The following is a 21,601-nucleotide window of genomic DNA, read 5'->3' as shown; positions in this document are numbered from 1 at the left end:
TAAATATGTTATCAGACTGTCATCTGATGAAGTTGTTTCTTGGTTAGTGGCTATTTATATCTTTATTTGGTCGAATTTGTGATAGCTACTGATGGAGTAAAAAACTGATGGAGTAAGAAAAGTGGTGTCTTTTGCTAACGTGATTAGCTAATAGATTTACATATTGTGTCTTCCCTGTAAAATATTTTAAAAATCGGACATGTTGGCTGGATTCACAAGATGTGTACCTTTCATATGCTGTATTGGACTTGTTAATGTGTGAAAGTTAAATATTTAAAAAAAATATCTTTTGAATTTCGCGCCCTGCACTTGAGCTGGATGTTGTCATAAGTGTACCGACGTCGGGCTGCAGCCAAAACAGGTTAATCACTAACCTTTGATGATCTTCATCAGATGACACTCATAGGACTTCATGTTACACAATACATGTATGTTTTGTTCGGTAAAGTTCATATTTATATAAAAAAAATCTGAGTTTAGGCGGGACGCTACTGTCTCACTTCGCCTCAAACCAGAGAAAATGCAGAGCGCCAAATTCAAATAAATTACTATAAAAATCAAACTTTCATTAAATCACACATGAAAGATTCCAAATTAAAGCTACACTTATTGTGAATCCAGCCAACATGTCAGAATTCAAATAGGCTTTTTGGCGAAAGCAAACGATGCTATTATCTGAGGATAGCAACCGAGTAAACAAAGAGAGAGAAGCATATTTCAACCCTGCAGGTGCGACACAAAACACAGAAATAAAAATATAATTCATGCCTTACCTTTGACGAGCTTCTGTTGTTTGCACTCCAATATGTCCCATAAACATCACAGATGGTCCTTTTGTTCGATTATTTCCGTCGATATATGTCCAAAATGTCCATTTATTTGGCGCGTTTGATCCAGAAAAACACCGGTTCCAACTTGTGCAACGTGACTACAAAATATCTCAAAAGTTACCTTTAAACTTTGCCAAAACATTTCAAACTACTTTTGTAATACAGCTTTCGGTATTTTTTAACGTAAATAATCGATAAAATTGAAGACGGGATGATCTGTGTTCAATAAAGGATTAAAACAAACTGTAGCTAGCTTTCTGGTCACGCACCTCTATCAAACAGTACACTTCAAGTGACCCTCGTTCAAGATGGCCGTACTTCTTCATTACACAAAGGAAAAAACCTCAACCAATTTCTAAAGACTGTTGACATCCAGTGGAAGCGGTAGGAACTGCAAGAAGGTCAGGATTCCCAATGAAAACCCATTGAAAAGAGAGTGACCTCAACAACAACAAAAAATCTGAATGATTTGTCCTCGGGGTTTCGCCTGCTAAATAAGTTATGTTATACTCACAGACATGATTCAAACAGTTTTAGAAACTTCAGTATGTTTTCTATCCAAATCTACTAATAATATGCATATCTTATCTTCTGGGGATGAGTAGCTGGCAGTTGAATTTGGGTATGCTTTTCATCCAAATGTGAAAATGCTGCCCCCTATCCTAGAGAAGTTTTAAACAGACAGCTCGGTAATTTCAACATGTCAATACCTCTCACAAATACAAGCAGTGATGCAGTCAATCTCTCCTCTACTTTGAGCCAGGAGAGATTGATATGCATATTATATTAGTTGGCTCTTTGTGTACATTTAAAGGCCAGCCATGCTGCTCTGTTTTGGGCCATTTGTAGTTTGCCAATGTCCCTCTTTGTGGCACTTGACTATATGACTAGACAGTTGTCCAGGTGTGATAAAACTAGGTTCTGTAGTTCTGTAGTGTTGTTTTGTTGATAGCGATTTCAAGAAAGTGGAGCAGCGCTTTATTATTGACAGACCTCTCCCCATCTTAGCTACCAATGCATCAATTTGTTTTGACCATGACAGTTTACAATGCAGGGTCGTCTCCTCTAATTGCTCAAATTCCACATTATTCATTACAAGATTTGGTTTAGGGTTTAGTGAATGATTTGTCCTAAATAAAAATGCTCTAGTTTTTGAAATATTTGGGACTTAATTATTTCTTGCCACCCATTCTGAAACTGACTGCAGCACTTTGTTACGCGTTGAAGTGATTTCACTTGCTGTGGTAGCTGACGTGTATCGTGTTGAGTCATCAGCATACCTAGACACACAGGCCTTACTCAGTGCCAGTGGCAGGTCATTAATAAAGATTGAAAAAAGTAAGGGACCTAGTCAGCTGCCCGGGGAATGCCTGACTCTACCTGGATTATGTTGGAGAGACTTGCATTAAAGAAAGAACACCCTCCGTGTTCTGAAAGATACTCTAAAAGTACATCCAAATGGGGTCTCTGCTACTGCGTTCTGGTTGTGTTGTGGTGCATGCAGATTGACTAAACACGGGACACACTGCTGCCAGATCTGGTCTTTCCTTACTGGATGACATAATATAACTGCAGTGAATAAATGCAGTGCAAAGCAATGACATGAAATGGCTAGCCTCTCTCTGCTCCACACCCCTTTCCTCTGCATGCATGAAATCAGACTCATATAATACATTCGTTCGACGACAATAAAGGTATTTTATTAGGTGTTTTTATTCAAAAGTGATACATTTTCCTATTGCATAGGCTGAATACATTCATACATGTTTTATGTGTCACCCATTTTACATTCCAAAAGACCACCGGCTAAAATAAATGCATAAAGCAATGGCAAGTAACCAAAAATACCAGTCGTGTCTGACTCCAGCAGATACCTTCTCAGGGCACAGACGCTGTGAGACATACAAGCTGAGACAGGATGTTGAATGGTGCCAGAGAGGACAGTGCGTTACAGCCACAGACTGTAAGGGGGTTGAAATGTCATAACTAGCTAGCTATCCCTGGACCAGAGCTAGTGCAGACAAGAGTCAGCTAGCTTTTCAGGCCTTCCTGGGGTGGAATCCCTCTTGCTTGAGACCTAACGATGCACGGTTACTTACTAGTGCCTATGCTTAAGTTCAGTGGACTAATAGTTGAGTTGCTGTATTCTTACCTGGTCATTCACATCTTTGAAAGGTATTTTATGTGCATGTGAAAATGCATTACCACTGTTAATGCTTTATTACTGTTGATGCGTTGTCGCTGTTGATAGCCTATATTATCAGTGCCGATGCATTACCACTATTATTGCATTATCACTAACACTACAGGTGACTGCCAAAAGAATGGAAATATATCACGTGACTTAATAGGGTGCTGGCCACCATGAGCCTCTACAACAGCTTCAATGCACCTTGACATATATTCCCGAAAGCGTCTGGGACTTCTTCGGAAGGATGCGACACCCCGTTCTTCCACGAGAAATTCCATAATTTGGTGTTTTGTTGATGGTGGAGGCAACCGCTGTCTCAGGCACCGCTCCAGTATCTCCGTAAGTGTGAGACGGCCATGGCATGTGTTTGACATTGTTTTTCATACTCATCAAACCATTCAGTGACCACTTGTGCCCTGTGGATGGGGGCATTGTCATCCCATCAGGATAGAAATGCTTCACCATAGGTTGAAGGTGATCACTCAGAATGGCTGTGTATTTATTGGCATTTATCTTGCCCTCTAAGGGGTTGAGTAGACCTAAACCTTGGCAGGAAAATCCACCCCACACCATAGCCACCAGAACCCTCATTTACTCAAGTGTTTCCATTATTTTGGCAGTTACCTGTACATTGTCAACTATGATTCATTACCACTGTTGTATTTTAGTTATTTAGCAGACACTCTTATCCCAAGCCACTTATAGGAGCAATTAGGATTAAGTGCCTCTCTCGAGGGCACATCAACAGATTTCTCACCTGGTCGGCTCGGGGTTTCGAACCAGCGACCTTAGGTTACTGGCCCAACACTCTTAACCGCTAGGCTACCTGCCAGCCTTGTTCATACATAGCCACAGTTTTTTCGGGCACTAAAGGAGTTTCATATATACTTAAACTAATTTTCTAAACTGGTACCGGGCTGCGTTCAGACGAGGCTTGTGGGCGTCCTAGAGCAAAACATCTGACATTTCGGACGCTACAGACATTTTTGTGAAAATACTAGATTTTCAGGATGGTCTCCTGGTCTGACAAACATCGCTTTTGCTCTGCCACCTTCCACCACAGATGCCAAAGGGCGACAACGGCGGACGTTGTGGATTGAGATGCAGCCCATACAAAAAATCAGATATCTTTAACTTAAACAGATATCTTTAGCTTTAAAAAAAAAATGCTAATTCGATTTCCCGGGTGGCCTTGGATATCGACTCTAGTTAATGTATTAATCATTATTATGCCTGTCTCCCTGGCACCCATTAACTTGTTGTAGTTCTCTCTTCCTTTGCCTCCTCCCTCGCTCGCTCTCCCCCTTCCTCTCTCTATCTCTCTCTCTCTCTCTCTCCACTCTTTCTCTTTCTGCTTCATCTCCTCCATGTGTTTCTTCTCTGAGCCCCTGCAATCCACAGGCCCTGGAGTCATCCTAACTCCCACACTCTGCTCTTCATTATTGCTTAATTTTCTATGGCCCGGCCATTTATCTTGTCTCCATCTCGTTATCTCTTCTATCGCTCTTTCCCTTTCTTCCATCTCTCTCTCTTTCTGTCTCTCGTTCTGTCTCTCTCTCTCTCTCTCTCTATCCCTTACTCTCTTTCCTTCCTTTCTTGATCCCTCTTTCTCTCTCTCTTACTGTCCACCTACTCCCTTCCCCTTTTCCTTGTCCTTGCCAGGGAGTCAGAACAGAACAACAAAACACTTAGCAGTCTCTCTCCCGTAATCTCACAAACTCCTCCCTCTCTTTCTCTCCCTCTTTCCCTCTCTCCCTCGCTCCCTCCAATTAGAACAAACAGTTAGCCGTCTCTCTCTCCCCTATCTCACCACCTCCTCAAAGCCCAATGACTGTCTTTTTCCGCTGCTTCATAAAAGAAATCAAACTAACTAGGAACAGAAGAGAGGAAACTCCCCACGCTTTATAATGGATACATGCCAAATGGCACCCTTTTCTCTATTTAGTACACTACTTTTGACCAGGGCCCATAGGGATCTTGTCAAAAGTAGTGCACTATATAGGGACTAGGGTGCCATTATCGACACAGATAACGCTGTTCAATCCACAAGCCTTTCTATCATATCCCTTCATAATTTTAGCGTCGGGTTTCTGTGTTTCTTTCTGCTCATCGTTCGCTGTCATTCCACCGTACATGTGTCTGTCTCTGGCAATTATGTAGAGATAAAATATTCATTATTATCTATGCACACACACACACACATAACTGCACGGACACATAACTGCAAGCACACCCGCAGGATGCTGATGATATGTGGGCATTTCCATGTGAAAAGCTTCACAAGCAGTAACATCTGAAGTTCATAGAAGCATGTCCAATTTGGTATAAAAATTTAAGCTAAGAGTCTACTTCTTTTTTTTAAGTTAATGCATATATACGGTACCGGTCAAAAGTTTGGACCCACCTACTCATTCCAATAGCGAAGACATCAAAACGATGAAATGACACATGTGGAATCATGTAGTAAGCAAAAAAGTGTTAAACAAATCCAAAGATATGTTATATTTGAGATTCTTCAAAGTAGCCACTCTTTGCCTTGATGACAGCTTTGTACACTCTTGGCTCCTATAAAACTCCTATCAAATACAGTTTAGCAGTCTGCTACGAATGCATCTTTGCCAGAACCAATAGGCTACCTGGTGATTTCATTGATCATTTTCCTATTTCAGATAGGTCTTATTTGGGTGGGTTTTAATGATGCACCTCAGTTGTGGTACCGGCTATACTGTATGTGTAAAGATAGCTGTGACATCACAATACCTTCAATATTTTTGCGATGAAGATCAAGAGGTAACATATTCTGACAAAAGAATTATGATATTTGTGAGGAAGTAAAAGGCTACAGATAGATTATGCTTTCCATCCGATCCTGCAACCCCCGCTGCATACAGGTAGGCCGTATGATCCTGCTTGCTCTGGATTCCAGAGAAATTACAATGTGACATTATATTCCTGGTTGATATTGACTGCTAACATGAATGACTTTCAGATCAAAATGCAGGTGTAAAACGCAGTTTATTTTTGTGTCTTGCATTCAAAAACTTTGTCTTCCGGTCATGGCTGTAATCACAGGCTACGTCTGTGCAGCATTTGATGCGCGTGTTCGCCCCGTGCGTGTTTGCATGTGCATGCGCTGGGGTCTCAAGCTTTGAACCACTCCTTTTTGGTGTTTGCCGGTCCAAAGCTAAGAAATAAATTGCCAATTTTGGGAAATCGGTTCAGTTGTACAACTGAATACCTTCAACGTTTATCCCAACCCCTCTGAATCAGAGAGGTGAGGAGGGCTGCCTTCATTGACATCCACATCCACGGGCCCAGGTAACAGTGGGTTAGCTGCCTTGCTCAGGGGCAGAATGACAGATGTTTTACCTTGTCAGATCCTGCAACCTATTTGGTTACTGGCCCAGTGCTCTAACCACTAGGCCACCTGCCGCCCCATAAGGGCTGGACAGCTATAGGATCAGGTGAAGTGCAAATGTCAAAATGTAGGAAGAGAGGATTGCCATAAATAAATATGCAGCTCCAAAAACGTTGGGGTGATCAGGAACACTATCTGTTCACTTTGCACGCTCACCAATAATGTGGCAAGCAACAGTTACTAGCATAGTCCCACTGGTCTTTTGGTAAGTCAACATTTCTTGAAATGTATAATTTACTTATGAAGTTTGGATTTGGAATTTGTTGGTAAAATGTATTATTACATAATCAAAATGTGTTGTAGACAAAATAATAAAAAGGACTGTCAGGTAGCTTCAATAAATAGACAAAGATTTGTAGATGAACAAGTCATTGCATGTATAGATTTTTTTTTACCTTACTTGAAAAAACTCCACTCGATTTGACTTGCTCTTAGAATGCATGAATTGGACTTGACTCGAGACTCAACCCATTGTGACTCGACTTGAGACTTGGACCTTGTGACTTGAGACTTGCATGTGACTTATAGTGACTGACCAACATTGGACATCCATGGACCTTGAAAAGTAGCTGAAATTTGGTCTTTCGAAATCTGAACCAATCATAGACATCTATTTCATAAGTTTGTACAGCACAGTACAGTGCAGTAGAGCACATTACAGTACAGTACGGTAAAGAAAAAATATATTATAGGTCAGTATAATACAGTACTGTACAGTAAAGTAGAGTTTAATACAGAACAGTACAGTACATTAGACTACACTAGAGTAGAGTACAGTATAATTTACTGTATTGTACTTTACTGAACTCTATTCTACTCTACATAACTATACTCTACTGTGCTGTACTGAACTGTACTCTACTCTACTCTAGTGTGCTGTACTCTACTGTGCTGTATTCAAATCTAATTTTATTTGTCACATGCTTTGTAAACAAGAGGTGTAGACTAACAGTGAAATTCTTACTTTTCCATTGCAGAGTTACAGATATATATATTTTTTAAATAGATAGTGAATAGTGAATAGTGAATAACAATAACAAATACAAATACTTTGATGTCCGAACTTAGACATCTATGGTTGGAACAGATTTGGTTCAGACCAGCCACATTTGGTCTTGTTTGAGGCAGAGCCCATTCGAATAATAGCCAGTGTGTAGATTAATACTGAAACATGCAAAAGTCAATGTTTCTACCTTTGTATACCTATTCAGGATACATCACCTTGAAGAGAATGTCATTTCTGCATAGTACAGATCAGAGACCATACCGACATTCTTTTCGAACCATTCTGTTACCGGGTGTTAATCCACTTCACTTACTGTAGTTCAATAACACAAATATATTGTTTCTGCAGACATCTTATCATTTTAATTCAGAGTACATATTTAACAGAGTTGTTTGAAAACATGGCCACATTAAAAACTGAGGGAGATTTGACCGTCATTCTGTTACCAAACGTTACATCTGCACCATTCTTCGAATAAGTGTGTTTTTGTAAAGTTTAACAATTCTGTATGTCGAGTAAATCACTGTGTGTGTTTATTTCGTAAAATAAATAAATATATGTTTTATAATTTATTTCCCTGACCCTCCTTTTGCCATTAAAATGCTCAGTCTAATCATGTGGGCGTGTTGATACAATTTTTTGATCATTTACATACACAGCCCTGATTGGCGAATAGGATCATCAAGACTTTAGAGCCTACCTCTCAAAGTAGGAGGATACATATGCAAATAAAAGGTGACTGGTCAGAATAATGAGATCAGATTTAGATGTCATGATGTGTGTTAAAAACTCCATCCCACCTGAGCAGGCTGAAATTCCAGGCATTTTTTTCTCCAAAAGCTCAAACGAAAAGGGCATTTATCATAATTTTCACAATGTCTGAGCGTTATTTCAACATCATAGTCTGGAAATATAATACATTTAAAAAACAGGATAATCACATTTTGACTGCACTGCCCCTTTAAAGGTAATCATCGTGCATAGAGTTGTATGGTGTGTTTAACTTTGCAATCAATGGTTCTGGTTTGGTATACAATTAAAGTGAAAAAATCGGAGTCTCGGCATCATTCTGTTAATGTGGAATTACCCATGTCTCAGTGAAAAATTGGAGTCACACTTTATTTGGACTATCAAAGTGTTACCCGAAAAAGTAACTATGGAGATACATGAAAATGTAATTGCTCCCAATATGAGGTTATTCCATTTGACCTTGTATTTTGAAAAAAAAGATGCAATATAGTATGTCTCAAGCACCTTGAGATTTCACACTTTCAATTTTGCTGAATTGTTGTCATTATTATGGTATGGTGGACATTCTGGGATGGGAAATCACTGTCAATGACTATCATCAGAGGCCCAAAGAGGCAACTATCCACTGCCCAAAGTCATCTTGGATAAAACCAAGGGAAATCAACAGTGAAAAGGTGATATGTGTGATATACATGTGTGTGTGTGTGCCTGCGTGCAGTCGTGTGTGCATGTGTGTGCCACCTATGCAGTGTGCATGTGTGTGCCACCTATCTGTATCTGTTTGAGTCGTAAACATGTGTTCTGCTCTGAGTCTGAGACTCTAGTGAACAGTGGGAAATGGATTGGCTCGGCCAGCATGCTATCCACAGACAGAACACACTTTGTGTATTTCCCACATTGACGATGATTATGTGTGTATCTGCTTGAGTGTGTGTGTGTGTGTATCTGCTTGTGTGTGAGTGTTTTTCTTCTGTGTGTCTGTGTGTTCTGCCGTGTGTATGTGATAGAACAAGGATTTCCTTCTCGGTGTAGTTCACAGTTTACGGTTAGTAAACTGTAAACTCATTCAGCAATTCTTACATTTATTGTGTTGTCTGCTCATCTACCTGAGTGTGTGTATGTGTGTCGTGTGTGTGTTTGCTTATTTACCTGATGGCATTTGTTTGAAGATGCTGTATTCTCTGCTTGTATTCTGCCAGGGGAAATGTCTCTGTGTCTGGCGGTGAGCGAGGGAATTTGAAATGAAACGTTTTCTTTTCTCACGCTGATGCGTATCTCGAATGGAATACGATGTTGTCTTTGTGAGGAAGTCCCCGTTGCCTTGCCAGAATAGCTGTTGTTGAACGCTTGAGTGCCTCTGGGTGCTTGACAAAGAAGCCATAGTTAGTGTGCTTGCTTCAGGAAGAACATTATTGTTATCTGACAGAGTCAAGCTTACTAACTTAGATGGAAACTTTGTTTAGTGACTACAATGACAGATACTTTTGGACAGCTGAAGTTAGCACAGCATCTTCTATGGAGGACAATTACCTTTTTGTAGTTTTTCTCCATTGCTGTAAATGAAACACAGTGTGTTATTTCTGTACATTATTTTTTTGTTTTGCTGTTTAGAGAAGATGAATATTATAGAATAGAATAGTAATGAATCTGAAAGGGGTATTTTCTTCCTTTATTAACATGGCAAGATGTCAGTCACTCTCTCTCTCTCGCTCACACGCACGCACGCACGCACACACACACACAGAAGCCTGTACAGAATGCTGAATGTGTGTGTCTCCTATAACCTGTGTCTTTCTTTTCCAGGCCTGGTCAAGCTGGGGATCCACTGTGTCACATGCCAGAAAGTTGCAATTAAGATTGTCAACCGAGAGAAACTCAGCGAGTCGGTACTAATGAAGGTAAGACTACACCCCTGAATATAATCTTCCCCGTTCAGAAGGCACAACATGTAGGGATTTGGGGAGGTACTATCTGAACTTGTCCAATAAGAAATGCTTTTTTTCATTTTCTTCTGCAAAAGGCTTTGATGCGGTGTGCCCAAATGAACATGATCCAAATCTACATATCTGTGTGTTGATACTCTTGAACTCAGGCCTATACAGTATTTGGTCCCAATCGGTTTCTCTCTCTTGACTAGGGTTGCAAAATTGTGGGAACTTCCAATAAATTCCCTGTTTTCTCTGAAATCCCGGGTTGAGAATGGAATAAGCAGGAAATCTGGAATTCTCCAACCCGAGTCTTGCCCTATCATTCTCTTTGGACCTCTCCTAATGTCCCCCAATACCTTTCAAGTTTCCTAGCTTCCTCTATAGCCTGTACACAGGTATGGAGCATAACAAACAGTCATTGGAAAAATAAGATGATTTACTGCCTGCTCACAATTAGAATCTTTCTGGAGGCTTTCCCTATAATTGGCCCCTCTGCTAGTTTCAGGAAGAGGGGGATGGAAAGGGCAGGGAGAGGCGGAATGGAAAGGGTCACGGCCTGACCTGATAAACTATAATTGTCTTTCCTGGGACACATAGAGAGAGAGGAGTGGCTGTAATTGTTTAGAAATTAGGTGTTGAGAGGGGCACGTGAGGGTTTGATTTGTAAATTTAACCCAGTCGATTTGCAAATGGAAATGCCTCCATTTTGGCTCTACGTCTGAAACGGTTGTATTAGAAAACCAGAGAGATAGAAACCAGAATCTTTGATTTTTCTGCTTAATATTTCTTCATCTCTCTCTCTCTCTCTCTCTCTCTCTCTGTCTCTCTCTCTCTTTCAACCGTTTCCCTTCGATTTTGTTTTATAGGGAAGATATAAAGGCCCCTGAAGATACTACCAGGGCTGGTCACAATAACATTGGCTATATAGCAGTAGAGTAGACATGGCTGACATAATATGGTCATGGTCAAGCAGACGACACGCACGCACGCACGCACACGCACACGCACACACACACACACACACACACACACTTGTACACGCACATACAGTCGCTCTCTCTCACTCTCTCTCCTCTCTCTCTCACACACACACACACACACACATACTCTTTCTCTTCTCAATTCAATTCCAGGGGCTTTATTGGCATGATAATCGCATGTTTACATTGTCAAAGCAAGTGAAATAGATAATAAACAAAAGTGAAATAAACAATGCAAAATGAACAGTTAACATTATTCTCAGAGGTTTCAATGCAATAGACACATGTCAAGTGTCATAGTATGGCTATGTACAGTGTTATAATGATGTGCAAATAGTTAAAGTACAAAATGGAAAATAAATATACATAAATATGGGTTGTATTTACAATAGTGATTGTAACAAATCTTGCTGCTGTGATGGCACACTGTGACATTTCACCCAATAGATATGGGAGTTTATCAAAATGTTATTTGTTTTGGAATTCTTTGTGGGTCTGTGTAATATGAGAGAAATACCGTATGTGTTTCTAATATGGTCATACATTTGGCAGGAAGTTAGGATACGCAGCTCAGTTTCCACCTCATTTTGTGGGCAGTGCACATAGCCTGTTTTCTCTTGAGAGCCAGGTCTGCCTACGGTGGCCTCTCTCAATAGCAAGGCCATGCTCACTGTGTTCTGCCACTGTGTACTCTCTGTCAAGGGCTAAATAGCATTCCAGTTTGCTCTGTTGTTTGGTAAACTCTTTCGAATATGTCAAGTATCTATCTTTTTGTTTTCTCATGATTTGGTTGAGTCTAATTGTGTTGCTGTTGCTGTCCTGGGGCTCTGTGGGGTCTGTTTGTGTTTGTAAACAGAGCCCCATGAGCAGTTTGCTTCGGGGACTCTTCTCTAGGTTAATCTCTCTGTAGGTGATGGCTTTGTTATGAAAGGTTTGGGAATTGCTTCCTTGGAAGTGGTTGTCAAATTTAAAAGCTATTTTCTGGATTATGATAATTCTTGGGTAACAGACAAGTTCTGCTCTGCGTGCATTATTTGGTGTTTTACGTTGTACACAGAGGATGCTTTTGTAGAATTCTGCATGCATTCTCAATTTGGTGTTTGTCCCATTTTGTTAATTATTGGTTGGCGAGCAGACCACAGACCTCACAACAATACAGGGCAATGGGTTCTATAACTGATTCAAGCATTTTTTTGCCAGATCCTAATTGGGATGTCAAATGTTATGTTTCTTTTGATGGTGTAGAAGGCCCTTCTTGCCTTGTCTCAGATCGCTCACAGCTTTGTGGGAGTTCACTGTGGTGCTGATGATTAGGCCGAGGTAGGTATAGTTTTTTTTGTGGGCTCTAGGGCAATGGTGTCTAGATGGAATTTTTATTTGTGGTCCTGGCAATAGGACCTTTTTTGGAACACCATTATTTTTGTCTTACTGAGATTTTTTGTCAGGTCTCAGGTCTGGCAGAAGCTGTGCAGAAGATATAGGTGCTACTGTAGGCCCTCCTTGGTTGGGAACAGAAGCCCCAGCAGCAAACAGTAGACATTTGACATTTGACAAACAGTAGACACTTGATATGTTGAAAAGGGTGGGGCTCACGTTGCATCCCTGTCTCACCCCAAGACCCTGTGGAAATAAATGTGTGCGTCTTTTTGTTTGTGTACATGGATTTTATAATATCGTATGTTTTTCTCCCAACACTGCTCTCCATCCATTTCTATAGCGGACCCTCATGCAAAATTTGTGTCAAAAGCATGAGAAGACTTTTCTTTGTTTTGCTATGTTTATTTGTCAATTAGGGGGGGCAGGGTGAATACGTGGTCTGTTGTACGGTAATCTGGTAAAAAGCAAATTCCTCAGTACATTGTTTTCACTGAGGAATTATATTAAAGAGTTTAAGTATAGCCAATTGGAATTTGTGGTCTGTATTTTTTGTAATTTGATTTAGGATACCATAAACACCACAGGCCTTTTTGTCCTTTAGTTCATTCAATGTAATTGTAGTCCCTGGTAGTCTTTAATATTTGATTATAAGATTTGTAATTGACCATATATATGTTTTTGCTGATTGTTCTTTGTTATAGAGCCTAGAGTTTTGGATAGATAACTCTTTGTGTTGTTGTTTGTTTAGTGTGTTCCAATTTTCCCAGAAGTGGTTAGATTCTATGGATTCTTACATTGAGCTGATTTTTGACCATCTCTCTCTCTGTCTGTCTCTGTCACATCAGCTCCTACTGAACTTTGAGTCTGCCAGTCCCTCTCGCCAGCTCCAAATGTCACCTTTTAATATTCTAATGTACTCCTGTCCCTGCGGTGCGATTAGAACAGAATGTGACACTCCTGACCAGGTGTGTGTTACAACCTCCAGCTCCTCTAGCCCCCGTCACACACCTTCCACCCATCCCCAGGGTCCTGCCTATGACTTCATATGACTTTATGATTGGTCTTAGGCTTCTGGAGGTTTTGCTGACATAAGGAAATTAAGACTTAAGGGAAAAATGAAGGACAAAGGGGAAGAAAGGAAGACATTTCACTGTCAAGGCTGTAAATTATTGAAAAGGTAGACATTTCACTCTAAGTGCTGTAAAGGATTCTCCTTACACGGGGAACCATTTCTGTAGGGTATTCACGACACATCACAACAATACTTTTCTGTGGAACGAGTGCATTGCTGAAACTAAAATGACAATCACTGTTTTACCCCATGAATAGTTTCACTCGTGTTTCCCTGTTTTTAATATAAAATTTAAAAAAAAGTATTTTTGGGTTATTCAGACAGGATAGGAGAGGAGAGACAGATGAGGGAAGAAAGACAGATGAGAAATTGTCAACCTAGACCGGGAAGTGAATCCTGGTCTCTGGCACGGGGATAACATGTGGACTAGAGTCAGGAAGGGAACCTTCCTACTGCATCTCTGTACTGTATATAGATGGAGAGGAGAATGAACAGCCTATTGTAATTGCTTCTGTGTATGACTTGGTGTAAGTGAGAATGGGAGAGTCTCTTAGTCATGTTGAAAGACGGAGTAATTAAAGTATTGACTCACCACATGAATTGGAGAATGGATAGTTTGTTTGACTGACAGACTGTGTGTGTCAGTGCTCTGGAGCGTGTAAGTGGGTTTTACTCTGTGACTAAGCAGATAAGGTCAATGTGAGATAGGGATGGGAAGTGAGTTTAAGACTGGCATGGGTCTGCTTAGTGTGTGTGTGTGTGTGTGTGTGTGTGTGTGTGTGTGTGTGTGTGCGCGCGCGCCAAGTGTGTGCTCGCTTTATTTTGTCCGAAGACGGCAGTTAACATTTGTGAAACTCGTCCAGCCTGTCTCTGTCTCTGATGCTGAGCTGAGGCCAGAGGGGTGAAGAAGGGAGGGTTGCAGGGAGAATCCTAAGGAAAATAGATTACACAGACACTTTGGTAGTGACACCATATCTGTGTGTGTATTATGTGCAATTGTACATTATCTTCTCTTCTCTACTTAATGCCTCTCCTCTCCTATCCTCTCATTCTCAGAAGACACAACATGTAGACAGTAGAGGAGAAGAGTAATCCGTAAACATGCAGACATTCACAATAGTGTGTTTTAAACATTGAACCGAGACAGATCTTTTGCCCTGAACCAGTACACTGAAAACAATCTCTCGCTCCCCCCCCCCCCTCTCTCTAAAGTCCTCTGATGGGAAAAGAAAGGTTGTTCCTATCTCTCTCTCGTCTCTTTCTCTTTCCCCCCTGTCCCTTTGCTCTTTTGCTTCTCATCACTTCTGAGCTATGAACAATGTAGTGTGTGTTTCTGGGTATTTGTGTGTGTTTTTATGTGTTTGAACAGCAGGCCTTTATTGTGAGAATGAGAAGGCTCGATCTCCAGTGATCTCCCTCTGAGTTTGGACTCCGATCACTTGACTACCCTTTATGGTAGATACGTATGTCATCTGTTCTGACTAATTCAAACATTGAAGTTGCAAAGACATGCACTAGTAATTGACTAGCTAAATACTGCAATCAAATTAAAGCAATCAAGTAACAAAAATGATTCCAATTGTTAGCCCCCTAGAGTCGATAGGCGTACGAGTGAGTCAATCTAATTTACATGAAGAAAAGAAATTCCCATCACAATCGTCAATAGAGATATCTGGGTTTTTGCATTGGATTTCTCTCAATCCACCGCATCCGCCAGTGTTGCACTTCCACATCTGTGGTGAAAGGTGGCAGAGCTAGAGCGATGTTTGTCAGACCATGATACATCCCGAAATCTGTCTTCTCACGTAAACGTCTGTAGCGTCCGAATGTTTTGACCTACAAACTTTTATGACCACTCTATGGAAAGGGAGACGTCGGTACCTGCGTTGTGCCAACTTCTGTTTGGTAGCGTTCGAAACGCTTGGGCTACAAACGAATGGGACCCCACTGTGGAAAGGGGAGATTCTCACGAACACGATGGTCCATTTTGCTATACATCCCCCACAAGTGTCACGGAACTTGTCTGAATTGAACCAATGCCGTTTGAAAAAAATTAATGGAAGTATGAAGGTGGTTTTGTGCCTACCCCAAAAAAGGGGTTAAATATGTATCCAAAAATATATATATTTATATAAAAAATATAGAACACCTAGAACACCTCATTCAATTGGTTTTCTTTATTTTTACTATTTTCTACATTGTAACAAAAAAAGTGTTAAACAAATCAAAATATTTTAAATGTTTGAGATTATTAAAATAGCCACCATTTGCCTTTATGGGAGCTTTGCAGACTCTTGGCATTCTCCCAACCAGCTTCACCTAGAATGCTTTTCCAACAGTCTTGAAGGAGTTCCCACATATGCCGAGCACTTGTTGGCTGCTTTTCCTTCACTCTGCAGTTCAACTCATCCCTAACCATCTCAATTTGGTTGAGGTCGGGGGACTGTCGGAGGCCAGGTGATCTGATGCAGCACTCCATCACTCTCCTTCTTGGTAAAATAGCCCTTACACAGCCTGGAGGTGTTTTGGTTCATTGTGCTGTTGAAAAACAAATGATAGTCCCACTAAGCCCAAATCAGATGGGATGGCGTATCACTGCAGAATGCTGTGGTAGCCATGCTGGTTAAGTGTGCCTTGATTTCTAAAAAGAATCGCAGACAGTGTCACCAGTAAAGCACCCCCACACCATAACACCTCCTCCTCCATGCTTCAAGGTGGGAAATACACATGCTGAGATCATCCATTCACCCACACCGCATCTCACAAAGACACCAAAAATCTCAAATTTGGACTCCAGACCAAAGACACATTTCCACTGGTCTAATGTCCATTGCTCATGTTTCTTGGCCCGAGCAGTTCTCTTCTTATTGGTGTCCTTTAGTAGTGGTGTCTTTCCAGCAATTCAACCATGAAGGCCTGATTCACACAGTCTCCTCTGAACAGTTGATGTTGAGATGTGTCTGTTACTTGAACTCTATGAAGCATTTATTTGGGCTGCAATTTCTGAGGCTGGTAACTCTAATGAACTTATCCTCTCCAGAATAACTAACTCTGGGTCTTCCATTCCTGTGGCGGTCCTCATGAGAGCCAGTTTCATCATAGCGCTTGATGGTTTGTGCGACTGCAATTGAAGAAACTTTCAAAGTTCTTGAAATGTTCCGTATTGACTGACCTTCATGTCTTAAAGTAATGATGGACTGTCATTTCTCTTTGCTTTTTTGTGCTGTTCTTGCCATACTATGGACTTGGTCTTTTACCAAATAGGGCTATCTTCTGTATACCACCTCCCCCCACCCTACCTTGTCACAACACTGGCTCAAACGCATTAAGGAAAGAAATTCCACAAATTGACTTTTAAGAAGGCACACCTGTTAATTGAAATACATTCCAGGTGACTACCTCATTTTTAAATATTTTTTTTATTTTACCTTTATTTAACCAGGTTGAGAACAAGTTCTCATTTGCAACTGCGACCTGGCCAAGATAAAGCATAGCAGTGTGAACAGACAACAACAAAGAGTTACACATGGAGTAAACAATAAACAAGTCAATAACATAGTAGGAAAAAAAAGAAAAAAAAGAGAATCTATATACAATGTGTGCAAAAGGCATGAGGAGGTAGGCAATAAATAGGCCATAGGAGCGAATAATTACAATTTAGCAGATTAACACTGGGGTGATAAATCATCAGATGATCATGTGCAAATAGAGATACTGGTGTGCAAAAGAGCAGAAAAGTAAATAAATGAAAACAGTATGGGGATGAGGTAGGTAAATTGGGTGGGCTATATACCGATGGACTATGTACAGCTGCAGCGATCGGTTAGCTGCTCAGATAGCAGATGTTTAAAGTTGTTGAGGGAGATAAAATTCTCCAAATTCAGAGATTTTTGCAATTCGTTCCAGTCGCAGTCAGCAGAGAACTGGAAGGAAAGGCGGCGAAATTAGGTTTTGGCTTTAGGGATGATCAGTGAGATACACCTGCTGGAGCGCGTACTATGGGTGGGTGTTGCCATCGTGACCAGTGAACTGGGATAAGGCGGCGCTTTACCTAGCATAGCCTTGTAGATGACCTGGAGCCAGTGGGTCTGACGACGAACATGCAGCGAGGGCCAGCCGACTAGAGCATACAGGTCGCAGTAGTGGGTGGTATAAGGTGCTTTAGTAACAAAACGGATGGCACTGTGATAAACTGCATCCAGTTTGCTGAGTAGAGTATTGGAAGCTATTTTGTAGATGACATCGCCGAAGTCGAGGATCGGTAGGATAGTCAGTTTTACTAGGGTAAGTTTGGCGGCGTGAGTGAAGGAGGCTTTGTTGCGAAATAGAAAGCCGACTCTCGATTTGATTTTGGATTGGAGATGTTTGATATGAGTCTGGAAGGAGAGTTTGCAGTCTAGCCAGACACCTAGGTACTTATAGATGTCCACGTATTCTAGGTCGGAACCATCCAGGGTGGTGATGCTAGTCGGGCGTGCGGGTGCAGGCAGCGACCGGTTGAAAAGCATGCATTTGGTTTTACTAGCGTTTAAGAGCAGTTGGAGGCCACGGAAGGAGTGTTGTATGGCATTGAAGCTCGTTTGGAGGTTAGATAGCACAGTGTCCAAGGAAGGGCCAGAAGAATACAGAATGGTGTCGTCTGCGTAGAGGTGGATCAGGGAATCGCCCGCAGCAAGAGCAACATCATTGATATATACAGAGAAAAGAGTCGACCCGAGAATTGAACCCTGTGGTACCCCCATAGAGACTGCCAGAGGACCGGACAACATGCCCTCCGATTTGACACACTGAACTCTGTCCGCGACGTTGTTGGTGAACCAGGCAAGACAGTCATTAGAAAAACCGAGGCTACTGAGTCTGCCGATAAGAATATGGTGATTGACAGAGTCGAAAGCCTTGGCCAGGTCGATGAAGACGGCTGCACAGTAATGTCTTTTATCGATGGCGGTTATGATATCGTTTAGTACCTTGAGCGTGGCTGAGGTGCACCTGTGACCGGCTCGGAAACCGGATTGCACAGCAGAGAAGGTACGGTGGGATTCGAGATTGTCAGTGATCTGTTTGTTGACTTGGCTTTCGAAGACCTTAGATAGGCAGGGCAGGATGGATGTAGGTCTTTAACAGTTTGGGTCCAGGGTGTCTCCCCCTTTGAAGAGGGGGATGACCGCGGCAGCTTTCCAATCCTTGGGGATCTCAGATGATATGAAGGAGAGGTTGAACAGGCTGGAAATAGGGGGTGCGACAATGGCGGCGGACAGTTTCAGAAATAGAGGGTCCAGATTGTCAAGCCTAGCTGATTTGTATGGGTCCAGGTTTTGCAGCTCTTTCAGAACATTTGCTATCTGGATTTGGATAAAGGAGAAGCTGGGGAGGTTTGGGCGAGTAGCAGCGTGAGGGGGCGGAGCTGTTGTCCAGGGTTGGAGTAGCCAGGAGGAAGGCATGGCCAGCCGTTGAGAAATGCTTGTTGAAGTCTTCGATTATCACGGATTTATCGGTGGTGACCGTGTTACCTATCCTCAGTGCAGTGGGCAGCTGGGAGGTGCTCTTGTTCTCCATGGACTTTACAGTGTCCCAAAACTTTTTGGAGTTAGAGCTACAGGATGCAAATGTCTGCTTGGAAAAGCTGGCCTTTGCTTTCCTGACTGACTGCGTGTATTGGTTCCTGACTTCCCTGAACAGTTGCATATCGCGGGGACTATTCGATGCTATTGCAGTTCGCCACAGGATGTTTTTGTGCAGGTCGAGGGCAGTCAGGTCTGGAGTGAACCAAGGGCTATATCTGTTCTTAGTTCTGTATTTTTTGAATTGAGCATGCTTGTCTAAGATGGTGAGGAGTTACTTTTAAAGAATGACCAGGCATCCTCAACTGACGGGATGAGGTCAATATCCTTCCAGGATACCCGGGCCAGGTCGATTAGAAAGGCCTGCTCGCAGAAGTGTTTTAGGGAGCGTTTACAGTGATGAGGGGTGGTCGTTTGACCGCGCACCCGTAGAGGATACAGGCAATGAGGCAGTGATCGCTGAGATCCTGATTGAAGACAGCAGAGGTGTATTTGGAGGGCAAGTTGATCAGGATAATGTCTATTAGGGTGCCCATGTTTACGGATTTAGGGTTGTACCTGGTGGGTTCCTTGATGATTTGTGTGAGATTGAGGGCATCTAGCTTAGATTGTAGGACTGCCGGGGTGTTAAGCATATCCCAGTTTAGGTCACCTAACAGAACAAACTCTGAAGCTAGATGGGGGGCGATCAATTCACAGATAGTGTCCAGGGCACAGCTGGGAGCTGAGGGGGGTCGGTAGCAGGCGGCAACAGTGAGAGACTTATTTCTGGAGAGATTCATTTTTTTAATTAGAAGTTCGAACTGTTTGGGCATAGACCTGGAAAGTATGACAGAACTTTGCAGGCTATCTCTGTAGTAGATTGCAACTCCTCCCCCTTTGGCAGTTCTATCTTGACAGAAAGTGTTATAGTTGGGTATGGAAATCTCAGAATTTTTGGTGGCCTTCCTAAGCCAGGATTCAGACACGGCAAGGACATCAGGTTTGGCAGAGTGTGCTAAAGCAGTGAGTAAAACAATCTTAGGGAGGAGGCTTCTGATGTTGACATGCATGAAAGCAAGGCTTTTTCGATCACAGAAGTCAACAAATGAGGGTGCCTGGGGACATGCAGGGCCTGGGTTTACCTCCACATCATCCGAAGAACAGAGGAGTAGTAGGATGAGGGTGCGGCTAAAGGCTATCAAAACTGGTCGCCTAGAGCGTTGGGAACAAGGAATAAAAGGAGCAGATTTATGGGCGTGGTAGAATATATTCAGGGCATAATGTGCAGACAGGGGTATGGTGGGGTGCGGGTACAGCGGAGGTAAGCCCAGGCACTGGGTGATGATAAGAGAGGTTGTATCTCTGGACATGCTGGTTATAATGGGTGAGGTCACCGCATGTGTGGGAGGTGGGACAAAGGAGGTATCAGAGGTACGGGGAGTGGAACTACGGGCTCCATTGCAAACCAAAACAATGATAACTAGCCTGAACAACAGTATACAAGGCATATTGATATTTGAGAGAGACATATAGTAAGGCATAAAGTAATCGCAGGTCTTGATTGGGAGAGCTAGCTAAAACAACAGGTGAGACAACAGCAGCAAGTCAGCTAACACAACAACAGCAGGTAAAATGGCGATGACTAGTGAGAGAGGGTCGGATTAACTACACACAGAGCCTGAGTTCGCGGCTGGGGCCGACAGATAAACACAAATAAACAGAATGGAGTACCGTGATTAATGGACAGTCCAGCAGGCATCAGCTATGTAGCCAAGTGATCATAGTGTCCAGGGGGGAGCAGTGGATGGAACAGGGAAGCCGTCACCACGATAGCACGCGGCGTTTAAAGTTAGTAGCCCGGGGGTGGTCTGCTCAGACGGAGGCCGGTTGAGGGCACAGCGGATGGAGTATTCGTCGGCAGACCAGATGTGGTGGTGGGGCGGGGCGCCGTGTCGACAGAGAATCCAAGCCAGATGGCTAAAGAGGTATTGTAGAATTTTGTTTGCTAACTGGTGCTAGCTTCGTGGCAGTGGCGTTAGGGGATAGCTTCGGTACTGGGTGCCACGGAGGGTGCAAGCTAGCTGTGAGCTAGCTAGCTGCAAGCTGTGAGCTAGCCAGCTGCTAGCTAGCTGCAAGCTAGCTGTGAGGATCAGAAGTAGTGGCTCAGGGATTACGGCAGGAATCGGGCGTTGTTGTGGAGAAACAGTCCAATGCTGTTAGATTAGCGAGTAATATCCAGGCTAAGAACAGGGCTGGTGTCTGTGCAGAAGGTAAAAGCCGCTAGCAGTGGCTAAAAATGACTAAATAGCTTGTAGCTGATTAGCTGGTTAGCTACTGGAGGTTCTTGAATGTGTTCCAAAGTTAAAAATAATAGCGATTCCGTATCACATTGGGTGAGGCAGGTTACCGGAAGGTATAATCGAATTAAAAAATCTAAAAGAGATTAATAATTTAATAATTTTTTTAAATTAAATATATACAAAAAATACGAAAAATACAAAAGTAC

General features: G+C 42.2%; 1 protein-coding gene across 4 annotated transcripts in view; it reads left to right on the top strand.

Moving 5' to 3' along the window:
• The window catches only part of brsk2a (BR serine/threonine kinase 2a), a 485,481-nt gene that overhangs the window by 239,177 nt on the left and 224,703 nt on the right, over positions 1-21,601 (top strand). For all 4 annotated transcript variants that reach the window (XM_055934963.1, XM_055934962.1, XM_055934965.1 and 1 more), the window contains exon 2: positions 9,999-10,093. In XM_055934963.1, coding sequence (XP_055790938.1) covers positions 9,999-10,093 — 95 coding nt within the window. The remainder of the gene's footprint in view (positions 1-9,998; positions 10,094-21,601) is intronic.

This window comes from Salvelinus fontinalis, chromosome 9 (genome assembly GCF_029448725.1).
Source record: "Salvelinus fontinalis isolate EN_2023a chromosome 9, ASM2944872v1, whole genome shotgun sequence".
NCBI classification, from domain to species: Eukaryota; Metazoa; Chordata; class Actinopteri; order Salmoniformes; family Salmonidae; genus Salvelinus; species Salvelinus fontinalis.
The sequence above is the reverse complement of the archived record's forward strand: the minus strand, read 5'-3'. Positions and strand labels throughout refer to the sequence as shown.